We start from the raw sequence: 18,782 nt of genomic DNA on the forward strand, positions 1-18,782 counted from the left end.
CTGAATGCATGTCAGACTCACTGGGCAGAATTCCTTTCTCATTTCTATTTTGAGATTAAGTATTGATCAGATAAGGCCAACCTGCTAGCAGACACACTGAGCAGATCTGAGTAGATTAAGAAGCAACAGAACAGCTATATGCAGATTCTTCTAGAATCAGAGACCCTTGACCCCCAGATCACTTCCTCTATGAATATTGCTAGCATCAACTTCTCAGAGAAAGAGAACATTGCTGAATGCATAGTGTCTTTAAACAAAACAGTCATCTCAATTGAGCCTTTGCAGCAGCAAGTAGGAGAGAAGAATAGCCCCTATACAATGAAGGATAATATGTTGCTCTATCATGAAAGATTGATAGTGTCTGTTCAGAAAGAAATTCTTATAGCTGCTCTGCTAAAGAAAATTCATGATCAGACCTCAACAGCACACTCAGGGGGATGGAAGACCCTGGTCCTGGTTCACCCCTGCTATTGATGGACCACCTGGTGGGTGGATGTCTTACACTATGTTCAGAACTGTCATACATGCTGAGTTAGTAAAATCTCAAGAAACAAAGCCTCTAGCCTGCTAAAGCCACTATCAATACCAGAACAGACATGGCAGCATATTGCAATGGACTTCATGAATATGCCAAAGAGCAAAAGTGACTGTGATGCCATTCTAGTTATAGTCTGCTGATTAAGCAAGAAGGCAATTTCAGTTTCTATCATCTGTGAAATTACAGCCTGTGAGCTGGCTTGATTATTCATTCAATTCTACTATTTTTATAATGAGGTACCAGACTTGATTGTCTCTGACCACAGCCCTCAGTTCATATCAAACTTCTGAGATGAGTTCACAGAAATTCTAGACATAAAGTTGAAACTCTCAACAGCACATCACACACAGACAGATGAGCAGACAGAGGCAACAAATCAGTATATTGTCACACACCTTCACCCATATGTTAATTACTATCAAAATGACTGGAATGAGTAGTTACTCATTATAGATCATGCTTCTGCAGTCATCTCAAACATCTTCACTGAGATCTCCCTCTTTCTAGCTGCAAATGGATATGAGTCATGAACATCATTTGACTGGAGGCCTCTGCCAAGGGAACTAAGAACAGAGAAGAGGACAAATTGAAGGACTGCTCAAAACTTTGTTAAACAGATGAAAGAGATCTGGAAGTGAGCAGACAAGGGTATGAAGACAGCACAGGAACAGATGAAGAGACAGACTGACAGATATCATCAGAAACCTGACTTCACAGTGAGAGATTTTGTCTACTTGACATTGAAATCATACAGAATTGACCAATCAAGCTGTAAGCCGGCAGCACAGAACACAGGCCTCTTCAGAATCCTAGAGAGGGTGGGCAACACCTATAGACTGGACCTTCTCACAATCATGAAAATTCATTCAATCTTCTCTTCAGACAAGCTGTGCAAAGATTCAAGAGACCTTCTACCAGAGCAGACTGTCAAACCACCAGATTCAATTAAGATAGATGGAGAAAATGAATGGGAAGTAGAGCATATATTAGCCAGTTAAATAAATTGAAGCAAACTGCAATATCAAGTCCACTGGAAGAGATTTGATGAGGACTCATCTTGGTACCTAGCTCATGACTTCAAAGAATCACCACACACCATACATGACTTTCATGAAGCTAACCTTACAAAAGCCAGACCCTCAAGGTGACTAGATGAGTGATTGAAGGCATGGGAGACAGATAGCTACCTGAAGGATGAGGTTGATGATGACCTACCAGCATGAGAACATGCCTGTCCCTAGACTGGGGGGTGATGTTAGACTTAGCGCCTGACTGAGCCCGACTGAGGCTCAGTGCCCAGTTAGACTCGACATCAGATTAAGCTCAGCGCCTGGTTAGGCCAAATATTCTCACATGATCAAACAATCATGCAGGTGGTTATAACCCAGGCAGGCCCCAGCACCTCTTTCATCCCATCAAGCTTAGTATTTCATTATATAGCAGTTAGCAATGCAGAGAGTTTCCTTCTTATGCAGCTCGCATTCACTCCCTAACAATAAGAGAACATACAATCACATCAAGCTGATGCTGTTGAATATTAGAACTCATACTTAACAATTAGCTCAGATGGAAAAATCATATTGAGAAAGTGAAAGTCAGAACAATCAAAACTCTGAAAGCTCTTATCAGTCTGATAGAATCTATCTGAGATACAGAATATAAGAATCTGAGAAATATCTACAAGACTGTTATTTTATCACAGATGATATTTGCAGCATCAACATGATATGCATCAGTTGAAAATACACTCAACTATAAATCAGTACTACTCAGCAAGCTTGAAACTGTGCAAAGAAAAACAGTCAAAATCATCACAGATGTATTCAAAACAGTTTCTAAATCAGCACTGAATATTGAGACTCATCTTTCATCACTGTAACTGCACTTAAAAAGAATTACAGCTGAAGCATATCTAAGACTCAAACAACCTCACAATAAAGTATTTTAAATAAAATTTAGAAAGAGAAAATCTGGCAGAGCTACAGAAATAACTGAAAATCTCTGTCAATAAAATGAACATCTTTGAAATGATATGAACACTGATGCTAGAAGACTCTTAACAGAGAAGAGATTGACAATCTGAAAATCAGAAAGCTCTATATAATTTCACTTTGATGAAAATTATCAAAGACATGTATAGAGAATAAAGAAGCAGCAAGAAAGAGTAATGATAAGAAACAACTAAAAGAACTAAGAGCACAAAACAAGCTGATAATATATATAGATAGAAGTATCATAAACAACAAAATAAATGTCTCAGCAGTGCTTGAGAATCTTAACTTTACAGAAAAGATATATTTGAAAAATGCAATCAGAGCAATAGTCTATCTAGCTGAACTCAAAGAAATTCATACAGCTATATTCATAGCTCAAACTCTGAACAAAGATACTATTATCTTCTCAGACAGTCAGATAGCAATTTAAGTAATTCATAACTCTCAAATCAATGATTAATAAATTCTTGAGCAAATTGTGAAAATCTGGAATCAACTTTAGAGAAGTGATATCCAGGTTGAAATAAGATGAATATCAGCACATGAGAGTATATCAGAGAATGAGCAAGCAAACATGATGGTCAAGAAGGCCACAGGCTGAAGGCTAGCAAAAAATACATGAGGTCAAAATGTTCAGATGAACATTGATTAATTGATATAGACAGCAATCATTCAGACATCATTGAAGCTGCTCAAGACTAGACTAAGAACTTAAATGAAAATGACTTGGATGGAAACCTGGCAACATGAGAAATGAAAATAAGATCTCTTCTGAATAGTCAGAGAACTCAGCAAGAACATTTTTAGACTTTACTTAAAGCTGATTTAATCTCTGTCAAGTATTCTAATCCAGCTGCACACAGATAACATCAGACTATATCATTTTCTATGCAGAAGAAAGGTCTTAGAAGTTGAGAATGAAACATGTGAATGCAGCAAAGGAAAGCAGACAGTGGCACATGTACTGCTTAACTGTATCAAGCACATAAGTCTCTGAAGGGACCTCTGAGTAAAGGAAAGAACTACAGATCTTCAGAAAATGCTTTCAAATTCAGATATGATGACTCAAGTCATCAATTTTATGCTCAAAATCAAACTTCTTGGGCAATTTGGGAGTTTACAGGATCAAACTGTCAAGCAATGAGTTCTTAATTGTTTCCAGGCACTCAATAGCTCGCGCTGCAGCAATGTGTGTGGGTAAGGTAAGAAGAATATGACAGCTACAAAGCAAAATCCAACTGACAACCAATGTCTTTTCTTATGTTATTTTCTTATATCTATTCACTGACAACCAATGTCTTTTCTTATGTTATTTCCTTATATCTATTCACTCAATTCTTCTTAGGCACCACACAGGTGGCTGCCACCACCTGTGCAGTGATTTAATCAAAATCTTGTAATTAGTGATTTCTTTAAGTTTTGCGGGCGTTGGACGGATTAGGACTAGCTTAACGTAAACCGCCACACAACGCACGCCGCCACACAACGCACGCCCCAAAAAGCCGATTTTTGAACCCAACCTTCCACCTTCAATCATCTACAACATGCCAACCAAAGAAGCTGTAGAGCTCGCAGTGGCTGAATTCCTTTCGCAAGAGGCTGGCAATTATACTACTGTTGCAAAAAAATACGGAATTCATCGAACTACGCTTATGCGACGCGTTACGGGCAAATCAGTGTCTCGAGAAACTGCCGACTCCCTATATAGACAGAAACTTACGAACTCTCAAGAGGAAGAGCTTATTCGATATATAAATCGTCTTACGGACCGTGGCTTTCCTCCTACACCTCGAATTCTTCAAAATCTATTTGAAGAAATCCTTCAGGAGCCGATTGGCGAGCATTGGATCTCTAGATTTTGTCAACGCCACAAGGATCGCATCAAAAGCCTATATTTACGAGCAATTGATCAAAAACGCAAGAGAGCTGATAAGTCTGAGTATTTTCAGCACTTTTTCCAGCTTGTATTTGATTGATTTTTATTTACATTGCCTGCAATTTAATGAGGGGTTGCTAATGCTTGAGCATCTTAGCTAGACGAAAAGGTCAAAAAATTCAACATTCGACCATCTAATACGTGGAATCTTGATGAGAAGGGCTTTCTTATGGGCGTCATGCAAATCAGCAAGCGAATAGTCTCTGTACAGCAGCTTAAGAGCGGGAGCTTGCTAGGCACGATTCAGGATGGGAGTAGAGAATTCATCTCTTTGCTAGCCGCCATATCAGCCAGTGGAAGGTCAACGCCGCCAGGTCTTATATATCAGTCAGACTCCGGGGATTTGCAAGATACGTGGCTAGAAGATTTTGATTCTAAAGAGCATGAGGTCTTTTTTGCTGCCTCCCCGAACGGCTGGAGCAGTGATCAATATGGATTACATTGGTTGCAACGGGTCTTTAATCCTCATACAAAGGCTAGGAATGGAGCCTGGCGCCTGCTCATCCTTGACGGCCATTCTTCTCATGTCAATATGAAATTCATCAACTACGCTGATCAAAATCGTATTATCCTTGCTGTACTGCCGCCTCATTCAACTCATCGCTTGCAGCCTTTGGATGTTGGTATTTTTGGACCTTTATCAAAGGCATACTCTCAGCAGGTGGATTTATTCTTACGCTCAGCAATGGGAGGTGTATCCATTAAAAAACGCAACTTCTTTTTATTATTCCACAACGCCTGGAAGCAAGCTGTCACGAAGTCAAATATAGAGTCTGGATTTGCTGCTACTGGCATTTATCCTCTCTCACCAGATCGGGTGCTTAGCAAGCTTGCTAGACCAAGCACTCCAGTCACAGCAGAGCCAGTCACACCCACTACCATACGAGGACTGCGACGGGCAGTTAAGAAGTTAAATCAACGGCGAAGAATCTCTACTGGGTTCCGAAAAATCATTCATGCTAGTGAAAGACTAGTTTTTGAAAAAGAGATTTTGCAGCATGAAAATAAGCTTCTATACAAAGCTTTACGAAAGGAGAAGAAGCGCCGCCAATGTGGAAAGCCTCTAGGTCTTGTGGATAAAGAGAATTCGCGTGCTGCTCAATTCTTTTCACCTTCTAGGATTGCGGCAGCACGTCAGCAGCTTGAGACCGACGAGGCTGCTAAGATTAGTGAGGCTGCTGAAAAAGCAGCAGGCAAGCTTCAACAGGATATATTACGTCAAGAGAAAGCGATCGTAAAAGCTGCAAAGCAAGCTGCAACTCGAGCTCTTAGGCTGGCTAATGCTCAGAAGCGAGAGAGACAAAAAGCTGAGGTTGCTGCTCGCGTGGCTGCTCGTAAACTAGCTGCTGAGCGAAAGAAGACTGATAAGGAAGCTGCTCAGCAAGCTACTAGAGAGTTAAAGCTTTCTAGAGATCAAAATCTCGTTGCCGCCGCCAGATCAGCCAGGTCAGCCAAATCCCCTACAAAGGCCGTACGAAGCCAGGGGCCTGGCGAAAAATCTAACCAGGCCAACCCTATACAACCTTCCCAATCCGGTAATCAGTCAATTACACGCCTATCAGCAAGCTCCCTACGACCTACTTCTTCTAGCAGTTCCTCCACGTCGCCGTCAATTCCTTCTTCGCCCACCCCGCAATTATCACGTTGTGGCCGCATTATTCGACTTCCATCTAGATTTTTGGATTAACTATACATTTTTATATGATCTATTCCTTCTACTAGATATATATTTTTAATTCAAATTAAATAAATTCATGGGTGGTTGAGAAATTGGTGGAATTCCTTGGGTGGTTGCTTGCTTGTAGAGGCGTGCGTTGTGTGGCGGCGTGCGTTGTGTGGCGGTTTACGTTATTCCCGCATAGCGGCCTTCGAGGCGGCTGGGTCGGTGTATGAAGTAATCAAATCAAATCAAATCAAATCAATCAAACACACACACACACACACACACACACACACAGTTCGTGTCACATACGTTTATCTGAAGTTTACATTTTATTTCGAAAGCCCAGGAGTGAAGTCACAATGAGAGAATTGAAATGAATATCTATCCATGCAAAGAAGCAAATGTATCTCCGGTTTTCATAGGTTGAATTGCTTGAGATTACACAACATGGAGGGCAGAAGACACATGCATTTTAATGTAAGGCTCCCGCTATCTCTGTTCTCCATGGAAGAGCGTAACCGATCTAACCGATCTATTACAAAAGCGCTAGTCTAAAAATAAAAAAATCCCTAAGAACCAACAAACATGAACAAACCAGGTAACTCCTCCATCCACAATACATCTGGGTAATAATAAATTTCTGGCGAGACCAGCAAGTAACAGATCCAGTCCTCTCGTCCCAATTTTCCTTCTCCACGCTGTCAGTGGGTATATAGAGATGAGGAAAGAAAATCACAACATCATTTGATCAACCACTTTAACCCCTTCGCAAGGCACCAGAATGACCAGTTGCTCCTCGAGTCCAATGCTAAAACATGACCTTGCAGTAGCCAAGAGGAGTGGGTCGGCGTCAGAAGTGAACGAAGAGATTGCCATCAACCTAAACCACGGCCCCTAGTCCTTTCACCAAACCCATTATTTATATAAGATTTGGGAATCTCCTGGAATCGTCATAGGCGTCAATGAACTGATTTCTTTTGATAATTAGACGCAATCATATGCCGTCCTATTAGTAGAAGATTTCTTTAACCCGATGTGTCACATCGACAACTTGTTCGTAAATCTGATAGTCTGTACTCAACGGAAATGTTATTGCATTAGCTTTTCTTTTCTTTTCGTTTTTCTTTTTTTTCTTTTTTTTTTTCTTTTTTTTTGCTTATATTTCCCCCTTCCTCAATTGGATTGTCTATATCAACATTAACAACGTACCAATATCCTTCGGATCCCCGCAATCTGCCACGGCCAAAACTCGAACTCCCAGACTCTGTTAAATGCATCAATCAGCGATTTTCACTGCACGTCGTTACTAGAATCATCGACAAAATCAACGATTGCATATTATATACACTCACCCCTTCCACCTGCGTAACCCTTCCTACGACATCTACCATCCGGCCGAGTTGCACGTGTGACTCGCGGTTCAAAATCAGTGTGACATCCCCATGGCTGCCGCAGGTAATGGTGGCATATTCACCGCGAAGCGCAGATACGGTTCCTAGGATGCGAATTGTGGTGGGGCCTTGGTGGCTGGGACCCGGGACGAAGGCGTGCAGATGTTCAGGGAGGAGGCGAGGGGTTGAGAGCGACATGACTTGTCTGATTCAGACAAGTTTTAATACCTTTTGAGGGATTTTGTTGACCGCAGTGAATTGATTGACTTGCAGGGGTGAGTCTGTTTTCTGGGGAGCCTTGTGTGATTGCTTGGAATCGCCTATCGCAACTTGGATGAGTGTTTGAACATTCCAAGGTTTCACATATCCCAAGGATGAGACCGCGTCGCAGGATTCAGCGCGAGAGCACGTGATTAGCCAATTAACTGGCGCTATCGGAACCTCGGGAAGTTCAAGTAATCTTTTGGAGCTTCTGCCGACTCTGAACCTACAACTACGGGATCTTGTTCATCAAATAGCCTCCGTAGCCCAAATGGTAGGGCGTCAGGGACTTCTATTCTTCTTATTCTTGTGTTAAAGGTTCATCTGAAGGGTGCGAGTTCGAGCCCCGCCGGGGTTATTCCACTATAGATGCTTTTATTGAGTCCTACAGGTTCCTAAGGAACATGCTGTCAAATAGTTATCCGAATCCGAACCGTCAACCGAACCTTCAAACCGTGCATTCGGAATAATGGATAACCTAGCATGCCCAAAACCCTATTAGTTGGCAATAGTTCTTATCTATCACGCAATTTAGCTGTATTCCTGAAATCTCTGCAAGATAGGCCTCATTTACATAAAATGCCTCTGGAATCCTGCCGAGTGAGTTAGTTAGCTAGGGAAAAGATAGAGGGGAAAACCCGTAACTAACTATTAGGATTTTTACTAAGCAGACAGCTTAATAACTAACTAGTTAGTTAGTTATTCGTATTAAATTCTTTTATCTCACAGGATTCCTGAACCTTTTTTTACCTGGGTAAATGAGGCCTATCTTGCAGAGATTTCAGGAATACAGCTAAATTGCGTGATAGATAAGAACTATTGCCAACTAATAGGGTTTTGGGCATGCTACAGTAGGTTATCCATTATTCCGAATGCACGGTTTGAAGGTTCGGTTGACGGTTCGGATTCGGATAACTATTTGACAGCATGCAGCTTCAATTTACCAGCAGCAATTTTTTTTTGATGCATGTGTATGTCACCCGGCACCATGGATCCCTGTGCAAGAGTTTCACATTGTCCTCCAGATATCCACTGCTGCTCCTATCTTTGTACACAGTCCGAGACTCTCCCCGTATACAATCCCATCTAGATTAGAAAACAGGCCTCCTCCGAGTCGTATTGATTCTGTTGGTCCCCTGTCTCAAATTCTTCTATGGACAAAGATCCATCCTTCAACACCCCATTCCGTCGTTGAACATGTATGACATGTTAATGAGAATATATTTTGTGCAATATTTCTGCGATATAATCGGGTTGTTGAAACCGCTATGCTTCAAAGGTTTTTCGTCCCTTTAAGCAAGTTGGCGTCAAGTTAGTCGCTCTATCTCACGTCTCGTGTTGATTGCGTCGAGAGGGGAACGATGAAGATAGCGTATTGATAGATACTCTGATTTTTGAAAACGGCAATGCAAACAACATGGAATGTTTCCCCAAAATTAAAGGGAGGAACTCAGGAAAATAAACATCATCTGTGGTCGTTGCATTCAGATAAAAAGCGGCGAAGGCGAGAGGTAAATTCCCGTCTATACAGGAATGAATATTTTATCTATGCAATATATACAATGGATATAAGATATGAACAATATGCTAGAAACGTGGGAAATATACATCCTCTCCATATCCTAATCAACTATACCGTTGAAACAGAGAACACAAGGAAACTCTTCCTTCCAAGCATCCCAACAACGTCCCCTTAATATATCTCACCCCATCCACAACCCACTCGTTGATGACCAGATTGAAGGAAAAGACCACACATTTCTAGCCCCATTATTTCCGAACTTTCAGTTTAGTCCAACTTGTCTTTCCAGGCCACCCATCAGCATCCTTGCCCGTATATCCCAACTTCTGCTGCCACTTCTTGTACGATGCGCGGTCCGCATCAGTCCACTGTGGTCCTGGTCCTTCCTTATACGCGCTGCAGCCCTCAGCAACCAGGCGCTTACCCATTGCCGTGATGATGCTGCTCCTTGGCTTGCAGTGGAACCACGAAGCCCCTGGAAACTTGATGTATTTGGTTTTGGGTGGCTTTGGGGTTCTTCCACCACCACCACCACCTCCTCCTCCTCCTCCTCCGCCTCCTCCACCTGAAGGATTAAGCTTTCCTTCCTTCAGCAGCTTGTAAAGGGGCCCGCCAGGACATGAAGTTGCTCATCCGTCTCGGTGGCCTTTGACCTCCTTCCCAACCCCCTTACTGCGCAGGTAGGTAACCGCGTCCTTGATACCTTGGATCATTGCCTTTGAGGGTGTTGTGTCTCCCGCGGAGCCGACTAATGCGAGAACGGATTGGTGATTTCTATTCAGTTCCGCATTACCGTTAGCTCCAGTACGGTACTTGGCGCCACGAGCCTCGAAGACGCAGCCGTGCTGGCAGACCGCAAGCGTGTATGCAATGTCACCCCAGCCGTTCGCCTTGTCATTTTGATGTTGGGTTTGAATCGCTCTCGTTTTTCCTGCGCATTTGGAGTGGCTTCCCTTGCTGATATATTCGCCAGTGTAATGGATCTTGACGCCTTTTGGATTGCCCACGGGTGACATTGAGGACTTTACAAGCTTCGCCCCCCACTGCTTTCGGCTAACGAACTTGATAGCTTCAGCTGGCTGGATAAAGGTATGTTGGTAGCAAACAAGCAGGGCTAGAACGGCGAGGCGGATCAACATCAAAAGTTTTCTGTTGGAGGATCGTTGCCAAAAGGCATTTCCCAAGACTCCCTTTCTAGGAGCCGGCCCGGGAAGGGCGCTGTCAAACGCCATATTGGACACAGTGTGTAATAACCGAGTTAAGCGAAAAGAGGAGAGAAGAGGAGAAGCAAAAATAATTATACAGTTATCGCCCTTCTATCTCAAGACTTTGACTTTGCCGATGCTGAGTTCGGAAAATAACCCAAGCACAGAGTGGGTTCAACGAATCCTTTTATATTCGAATCTTTCTCCTAGACGGCTAATCCAACACGAACATATCATCGTATTAAATATTGATCAAATATCATTTCCGCCTCATCACCTCTGAACGTTTTATGGCATGTCTCTCCATCCACTAGTATACAGTACTTGGCAGAAACAAAGATGTGCCCTCAAGCGTCAAATCCCAAGGGGGGCTGCGTTAGAACGGCTTTTCTTGAAACTTGCAAGGGCGTTTAATTTTAGAAAGACTTCTTCACGTCGAGGATATGACCGCACGGAAACTGAGCTTGGTAGATTTGTACTTCTCCAGAGCAATTCAAGGCTCATGAATGCTCCACAGAAATAAGGTATAACTTTACACAGCCCATGTACCACAAACATTGATATTCTAAAATGAACCCTGGAATTCATTTCAGCCTTTCAAAGATACAATTAAAACGGTAATCCTTCTTCAGTTAATCAGTCAAACACCGAGCTCCGGTCGGATAACATTAACGCATGTCGAATATCTGATTTTTCTCTCGTATGTCGGGATCCCGGGTTGCAAAGAGTCCAAGAAAAAGGGGTAATCTGGTTTGCGAGCTCGAACACGACCCTCCTCCTAGATCAGGGAGATAGATTATCAGAAAAGCCTGCATGCCTTGAGGTTGAGTTCTTGAGTCGCTTGTAGCGCTAGTTAAGTTTCGTTGAGGCGCAGATCTGTGAAAACCCACATGGAGCTAGTTAGTTACTTTCAAACTTTGCCCAAGCAGTCGTAACATCAAACCCACCTGTTTAGGTTCCAGAGTTCACCGCGGATGACAGCACTGCGAGTAACAACGGTAACTCTCCCTGAACCTCGTGTCTTCAGACATTCTCCATACAACTAAACTGCCATATCCGCAATCACGGACAGTGAAAAGAAAATGTGTGCCAGGATCCAGTCTCGCCCAATAGTGAACCGTTACATAGCTACCTTGTCCCCGAATCGTGTTAGTCAATAACCGGCCCCAGCGAAGGAGTCGGATCCGGCGGGACAAGCAAGGCATTTGCATGAATCGATGCTCAGAAACTTTTGGCTTGGCTTCCAATATGACGCTTGCATCTCAGGCACAAGGGACAGAGGAATAAATAGAAACAGAATACGGGGTAAGGGAATTGGAAAAGCTTAAGAAGGTTGGGTAAAGATTTGGCGATAATACAATTGCTGTGGAACTCGGAGAGCCAAATACGCTTGTGATAGTGGAGTGGAGAGATAGTTGCCATCTACGACCTGACGATGTTCGCTTTTAACCTGGGATGGTGGTAGATTGTGAAGCGGAGAAAATGGGATAGTGTCTGGCGTTTCCGGAATGACAACACAATCCCTCACCAACCACACCAGATCTTCCTCCCGCTCTTCCCTGTGCAGTATATGGAAAACCCCCTTTTAGTCCATATAATCATCATGGATATATCTCCTGTCTCGCTTCGAAAAAACGTATGAAAATGTCCGGCCTCTCCCACCTGCCCCTCTCTGTAACAACAACCACCAGATCAACCAAGCCGCAGACTACTGTCATCCGTCCACTGCCAAGTCGTAATCCAACCCCACCCTATACGGCCTCCCCACCACCACCACCACCACGAGAGATGACATTGAGGATATCTGCAGACATGCTACACGAGGTAGCAAGTTTATTTCGTTTCGCGAAACAATTCTACAACAGAGAAGCACCGGCTTAATGATTAATATAACTATTACTCTGGACTACCCGTTTACGTATGTTTTTCTCATTTATTGCCAGCAGCAGGTGGTTAGCTCAGCTCCTTCATTTTCCCCATATATCCAGTGCGAAAGGACATTTATCAAACAGGTTGATTGTTTCTGGGAGAACTCGCATTTCTCGTATCGAGTTCCACTATGAGCCGCCCCTCCACGGCGGGCCTACACAGTGGCATCCATCCAACGCAAACGAGCAGCAGACCCTTCATCTGTCCATTTCATCCCAAGACCTGCAGTTTCTCAGGTATCTCCGCATTCTGCAAAGTTAAGCTCATTTATCACTCCACCCCATACTCTCTGCATTCGACTCTTGATTCTATAATGTGGAATTTGATTCTTGGTTGATTTAGTTATTTTAAAAACTGATGATGTAATGCAGGCAAAATGGAACAAACACCTTCATGCTCTTATTTGGATGGCAAGAGTGGTGTCAGTGTTAAACATACAGTGATACTATGAAGCAGCCAGCATCACAAGCAGTTTGCTGCGTCTTGACTCCCAGGCCCATTTTCAATTTTCATGTAGGGTCTGAAATCTCCAGTATCTGCAGATTTTGAAGAGAGATGGGAGAAAGGAAGAAGCATATGTTGAATCCCAGAAGTAAAGAGGTCTCATTCATCATGTGACAGTTGGGAAATATGAAAGAAAATGTGGGAAATGGAAAACAGAAAAGGAACCACTTAAAGAGGATATCTCACGACCATACTCACAAATATGAAAGAGGAAATATTAGAGAGGAAGATTACCTGGGAACTTACTTCGTGCTGACAGGAGAAAGGTGAGAGGCCAAGCAACAAATCGAGATGCAAACATGGGTGATATGTGTTGACAGGAAATAGAGCAAGACCAGGGAAGAAAGTCGGAGGAGAGACCACCAGGTAAAGGAATAAACACGCACATATGGAGAGAAAGGAAGGTATGGGTGTAGTACAGGTGGTATTGTAGCAAGGGCCAGGTCCTGCCAGGCGAAGAAAAGACGGGAGAAAGTCCGGTAAGTTTTTCGGTTCATTCTATCCACGAGGACTAATCATCTCTGTTTGTTTGTGTGTGTGTGTGTGTGTGTGTGTGTGTGTGACACAGAGAGCGACAATTACAATACGCTTCAATGAAAAAGAAATCAAACCGAGAATCAACACGGGAAGATCAATCCTATGTTCGAATTTGTTGATACTGATGGCTCTTCCATTGTGATTGCAGCGTGATGACTTCATTCTGTTGTGTGGTGAATTTGCTTTCTTGGAGGATGTGTTCTCTGCGCCCAGCTCTTCGTTGTTTGATGCAGCAGAGTATCAGGACAAGGAGGCCGATTAAGGCGACGCCACCTGCGGAGGCATAGATGGCGATCTTGGCACCGCTAGGGAGTCGACGCCATTTTTGCGACATGGACTTTGGTGGTGGCTTGAGCACTTCTCTCTCAAGGTAAGATGTTCCCCTATGCACATGATTATTAGCATCTAGATATCATTGTTGAGTTTTAGGTCTATCGATGCATGCAAAATTCGACGGAAGGAAGAATATAGACGTACTTATGGACCTTGATACTTTGCCAGGAACCAGATCTGTCTGTCCACTCATACTCCTTGCCTGTTGAATAGTCCTGGACCTTGAGCTGCTTTACAGTCATGAAATATGGAACTTTGCTGTAATCTACATCTCCACCAGCCCACTCGATGGTGCCCTTCTCGTTCTTCGGGTCACCTCCAGGCCAAATTCCCAATCTCACCGTCATAGGTGTTTGCGGATAGTTTTTACCACCAAGGGCCTGGTCGTATGTTAGGGTGCGGATTAAGTCGTTGTTGACCCACCACTGCAGCCGTTCCGCGGTCCAATCGATGGTATAGTTGTGAAACTTTTCCATGGGAGCATCCACCTCGTGGATGACGCCACGGTCAGCCAAGGTCCTGTTGCCCTTGCCATAGTAATTGGTTTGGACATGGGTGGTATCGCCGCCCACCCATTCCCAGTCAATCTCGTCCAGGTCTTCAGACTGGAGAACGATGCTGCTGACCACGCCCTTGCCTAAAGCTGCTTTCATGATAACCTCCAGTCGGCCAAAGAAGATATAGAAGCGGGATTGGATGGTTGGGGAATCCAGCTTTTCTTTGATAGAGAAGCTGGTGTCCTTGTCGTGGTAGTCGAGTTTGCCATTGGTGATATTCCAGATTACTTCGTTGAGAGTGTCTGTGAAGTTGACCTGGTAGGTTGTGCTTAGGGCCGGGTTTCGAGGGCAATTATCCTTCTCTGTGGGATTACATGCTGTCCAGGTTTGGGCTGTGGCGGATGAAAAGAGAGTTGCGAACAGAGCGGTTAGGAAGAGGAGAGACGACATAGCGGATGGAGAGGCCATGATAAGGAGAGATTGTTAGTTAAAAACAGATGGATCGGAGGAATGAATGTGGGTGTTTATTCGCAGACAATAACGAAGGACTGCTTCTGCAGGTAGAGACCATAAAGGAGAGACAGGAGACCCCACCGCGGGGGTGGTGTGGAATCGAGATGAATCAATATAGAGAGTGTGTGTTGTGTGTGTGTGTGTGTGTGTGTGTGAAGATGGAGCAAGACAAAGACAGTTCAAAAAGACCATTAACTAAAAGGAGTGACAAAGAAATGAAAGTGAGAGGAGTAGCTAGTGGAAGGAACTATGGAAGGAGAAAATAATAATACTGAAACGGGAAGGGACATTTCGAAATGAGGAAGATGCGGACTGTGATTGGCTCAGGGGCCCAACTGTGGCGCGTGGCCCATGTGGAAACCATGCTAGTCCGTATTAGTATTAGCTCAAACGTTGACGGGAGCCATGACCGTCTTCAGCGGGGCGGGATTAACCTTGATTCGATGTTTAGCTTGCTTTTAAACTATTGGCTGGCTCGTCCTGCTGAGGGCTAATACAAAGGCTCAATTGGCTGAGAACTTCTTCGTGCCTGACATCAGGTGATATGGGGAAACTCTAATGCCACCAACCAGGTGAAGTGGCTGCTTGTTCCGTTGGACGATCTCCAGCAAGGGGGTGTTACGGAGGTGTGTCCTTCCGATGTCAATAATAATAACCTACCTTATATGCAGAATTCGTAGAGAACTTTCATAAAGAACAGAGGAACCCATTTCTAGCAAGTCGCTGAAGAATTTGCCATACAACTGTGAATAGATAGAGGGAAGAGTGATTCCCAACAGCTTGAGCAGACACCCTGCTTGGCAGCCCGAACTCTGGAACGTGCTAACAGGGACTGAAACATTCGGGCATTAACACCCTTGACCGTGAGAAATTAACAACAAGAAATGTGAAGGGGTTGTTCCCCCCATAACTAGGTCCACGGCTTTCATGAGATGCTAAGAGCGACATTTTCATCAAAAAAAAAAAAAAAAAAAAAAAAAAAAAAAAAAAAAGGAGCGACTTATGAGAACAGCGGGTGGGAGGAAATGAGAAAGGGAAAAATATAAGAAATACATAGTTAATCTTGCATCTAAAAATCTCCCTGACAGGGAATCGAACCCTGGTCTCCCGCGCTCGTCAGTCAAGACTGAATGACAAGCGGAAATCATAACCACTAGACCATCAAGGATGCTTGTCCATCTCTCCTCTCCTTTCATTTAGAGCCCAAGCATTATACTGTATTTAGTTTTTCACCATCGTTTCTCAAAACATTGGAGAGAAGTGACCACGAGTATCACGTTTGCCAGAAAATATAACCGCGTTTCGTAGTGAACTGAAAGAACTGCCATTAAATATTGAATGAGTGGCATTCCTGGTCATCGGTAGGCCCAGTAGACGGTCGTAGATATGTAGAAATATACATAACCACTGGAGGGGATATATATATACACGTGGAGCCCTTTCAATATTCACCGCAAGCCGCAATTAATAAAATCCTGTATGTATGGTATCAACGGAAAAAAGGTAAAGAAGGGTGCATATATTGCGTGAAATTCACTGGTAATGATTCATTCTATATTTACTCTCAATATCCAAGGGGCATATACAGAGTTTTCCGACCAGGACGGAAAGACTGATGTCGCGATGTCGGAAAACAAGAAGTAAGAAGGAAAAAAAAGGGTAAAAGAGAAGTTTCAACCAGTTCCTAATATTATACAGTACAAGCTTTCATAGGGAAGCCATTCAAAAATGAGTGCACCACACCCAAACACCGTAAACATGCATCCTACAACGCCACAAACAAACTCGACGGAGAAAGGAGCTAGACAAGTGAGGCTCGAATAGGACGCACAGAGACACATCATGTCATGTCCTAGGATGCATATATGCATCTCTACGCGGCAGTATCTATCCGACGGCGCTTATCTCTGTCATCATACGGTGATAGGCTCCGCTTCCTTCTCGGCCTGTCATCATCATGGTAGCGATCCCTACGTTCCCTCTGCCGTGGCGATCGTGACGGGGACCTGGATCGTGACAGAGAGCGGCGCCGTGGTCGTGCTCCAGATCTGGACCTTGACCTTGACCTCGGCCTCGACCTAGATCCTGACCGTGATCGCCGTCTGGGGCGAGGTCGATCTATAAAGGCACTAGAATTCGCACCCGTAGGACCATACGGCCTATCCCGCTCGCCCTCGCGTTTGTCTGGATGAAATCGCTCATCCTTGATCCCAAACCGTGCCGTATTATTTGATGTAACTGAACGGTTATATCCATCAACCCCCCAGCGACCCGTATCTTCGCTCTTCAAGTCCCGATACTTCGTTCTCCCCTTCCTCCCAATCTTGGTCATATCCCTAACCTGCAAATACTGCGGTAGCGCCTCGCGATTCTTAACCTCATCCACAAACCGACTCCCCATGAGATCGCGACGATCTAACCCTTTCTCCTCCATATCGTCATGGAAAAATGCCCCCCTATGAAAATACCGTTGCATGAACCCGGCATTTCCTCTTCCAGCTTCCCGCTCCTCCTTTTGCTGCGAAAGGAACTTCCGGTCTTCCCGCTCCCGCTCTTCAGCTGTGAGATTCCGACGCCGCTCGATCTCCTCGCGCTCCTTTTCCGCCTGCTCGATAACTTCCCGCTCGCGCTTGATGCGTTTCAGCTCCCGAAGTTTCCACGCCGCAAGCTCAGCGGCCGGGTCGAGCCCGTCGGTATCGTTAATTTGTTCTTCATTCTCTCCTTCGACGTTCTCATCGTCATCCCAAGATTTCTTCCCCGCAAGTCTTACAGCAGCTTCTTTCTCCAGCTGGTCCCGAATCAGAATATCCGCCCTCTCTTTTCTGCGTGCGATTTCGGCTGCGTCTTCCGTGGTTGGATCTGCAGATGACGGTCCAGCTCCCCCGTTGCTAGTGACGCCTGGAGTCGAAGAGTCCTTCCGCTGATTCTTTTTGATAAATGTGGGCCTCAGTAATATCCTTCTGGGTGCTTCCTCCTCTGAAGTTGATTCCTCTTCCTCCTCAGAGCTTTCTTCTTCGCTATCCTCTTCACTTTCACCTCCTTGATCTGTTCCTTTCTCCACGCCTTTTCCTGCATCCTCCTCCTCTTCGTCGGTGAGAAACCCTGCTTCATCTTCACTTTCCTCCTCTAACTTCACCTCACGTACTCCGTTTATGAGTTTTGACGTGGGGGCGGCAGGAAACGAAGTTGCTTTCGGGGGAGGAGCTCTATGCTGTTGTCGTCGTAACCTTTCCTGTTCTCGTCGCTGTTCCTTTTCATTAATTTCCTCATCGTCATCCTCTTCCTCTTCTGAAGAATGTTCTTCTGCGATTGGCTTTCCTGGCCGGTAACGCTGTGGCCTCTGCGGATTCGCAGTCATGCGACCGCGAGATGATGGGAAGGGAGGAGGCATGATGGTGGGATGGCAAAAGAGTTGGGGGTTAAGTAAGTGAGATATAGATAAGAACCATTATCGGCAAAAGAACGGTGAGAAGAAGCTCTAGCCGTAAACAGAGGAATAAGATGATTAGTAAATTATCAGAGAGGAAGTTGATGCCAGAAACTATTGTCAGAATACCGTTTTCTTGCGATGATGTCGTTGGATGTTATGGAAAATATATTATCCGAAAGCTAATTGTTGAACGTCGTTGTTGGGCTTGGCGTGTTTTAAATACAAATTAGCACCCAGTGAAACATTGATCGCGGATTTTAAATATGTATTAATTCCAGTGACTGTCAGTGTCATTCACTTCAGTTCGACTACCTCATAATCTATCAGCTTCTGCAATCTTGAGCTATATGCAATTCACTAGGTCAATCTGATGTGGACAGGCCATGCCGTCCGTCTAATTGGAATCCATCACATTGGACCCAATTACTGCACAACCCAATTGGACTTGGACCGGGTTCAGCCCAGTAGATTCGAGCATTTCACTTCTCAACAAACTGTCATGTTTGGCCCTTTTCTTTTTCAAAATGCT

At 44.2% G+C, this 18,782-nt stretch overlaps 4 protein-coding genes and 2 non-coding genes across 6 annotated transcripts; 1 reads left to right on the forward strand and 5 right to left on the reverse strand.

Moving 5' to 3' along the window:
* Positions 1 to 7,140: 7,140 nt before the first annotated feature.
* Positions 7,141 to 7,720, reverse strand: PADG_06861 (uncharacterized protein; the record flags this gene model as incomplete). The annotated part of the gene is made up of 3 exons (XM_010763962.1): positions 7,141 to 7,202; positions 7,341 to 7,395; positions 7,484 to 7,720. 3 exons carry the CDS (start codon positions 7,718 to 7,720, stop codon positions 7,141 to 7,143), a joined length of 354 nt encoding a protein of 117 aa, XP_010762264.1.
* A 319-nt stretch (positions 7,721 to 8,039) lies between these two features.
* On the forward strand, positions 8,040 to 8,141 carry PADG_12200. The gene has a single exon. It is a non-coding gene; the product is annotated as a tRNA-Arg (tRNA).
* A 1,412-nt stretch (positions 8,142 to 9,553) lies between these two features.
* PADG_06862 (uncharacterized protein) lies at positions 9,554 to 10,537 on the reverse strand (the record flags this gene model as incomplete). The annotated part of the gene is made up of 2 exons (XM_010763811.1): positions 9,554 to 9,870; positions 9,979 to 10,537. 2 exons carry the CDS (start codon positions 10,535 to 10,537, stop codon positions 9,554 to 9,556), a joined length of 876 nt encoding a protein of 291 aa, XP_010762113.1.
* Positions 10,538 to 13,580: 3,043 nt separating this feature from the next.
* Positions 13,581 to 14,778, reverse strand: PADG_06864 (uncharacterized protein; the record flags this gene model as incomplete). Its single annotated transcript, XM_010763812.1, has 2 exons — positions 13,581 to 13,863; positions 13,958 to 14,778. 2 exons carry the CDS (start codon positions 14,776 to 14,778, stop codon positions 13,581 to 13,583), a joined length of 1,104 nt encoding a protein of 367 aa, XP_010762114.1.
* A 1,122-nt stretch (positions 14,779 to 15,900) lies between these two features.
* On the reverse strand, positions 15,901 to 15,991 carry PADG_12201. The gene has a single exon. It is a non-coding gene; the product is annotated as a tRNA-Asp (tRNA).
* Positions 15,992 to 16,696: 705 nt separating this feature from the next.
* Positions 16,697 to 18,214, reverse strand: PADG_06865 (uncharacterized protein; the record flags this gene model as incomplete). The annotated part of the gene is made up of 1 exon (XM_010763963.1): positions 16,697 to 18,214. One exon carries the CDS (start codon positions 18,212 to 18,214, stop codon positions 16,697 to 16,699), a length of 1,518 nt encoding a protein of 505 aa, XP_010762265.1.
* Positions 18,215 to 18,782: the final 568 nt, after the last annotated feature.

The sequence above is a fragment of the Paracoccidioides brasiliensis genome (genome assembly GCF_000150735.1).
Source record: "Paracoccidioides brasiliensis Pb18 unplaced genomic scaffold supercont2.9, whole genome shotgun sequence".
Lineage (NCBI taxonomy): Eukaryota > Fungi > Ascomycota > Eurotiomycetes > Onygenales > Ajellomycetaceae > Paracoccidioides > Paracoccidioides brasiliensis.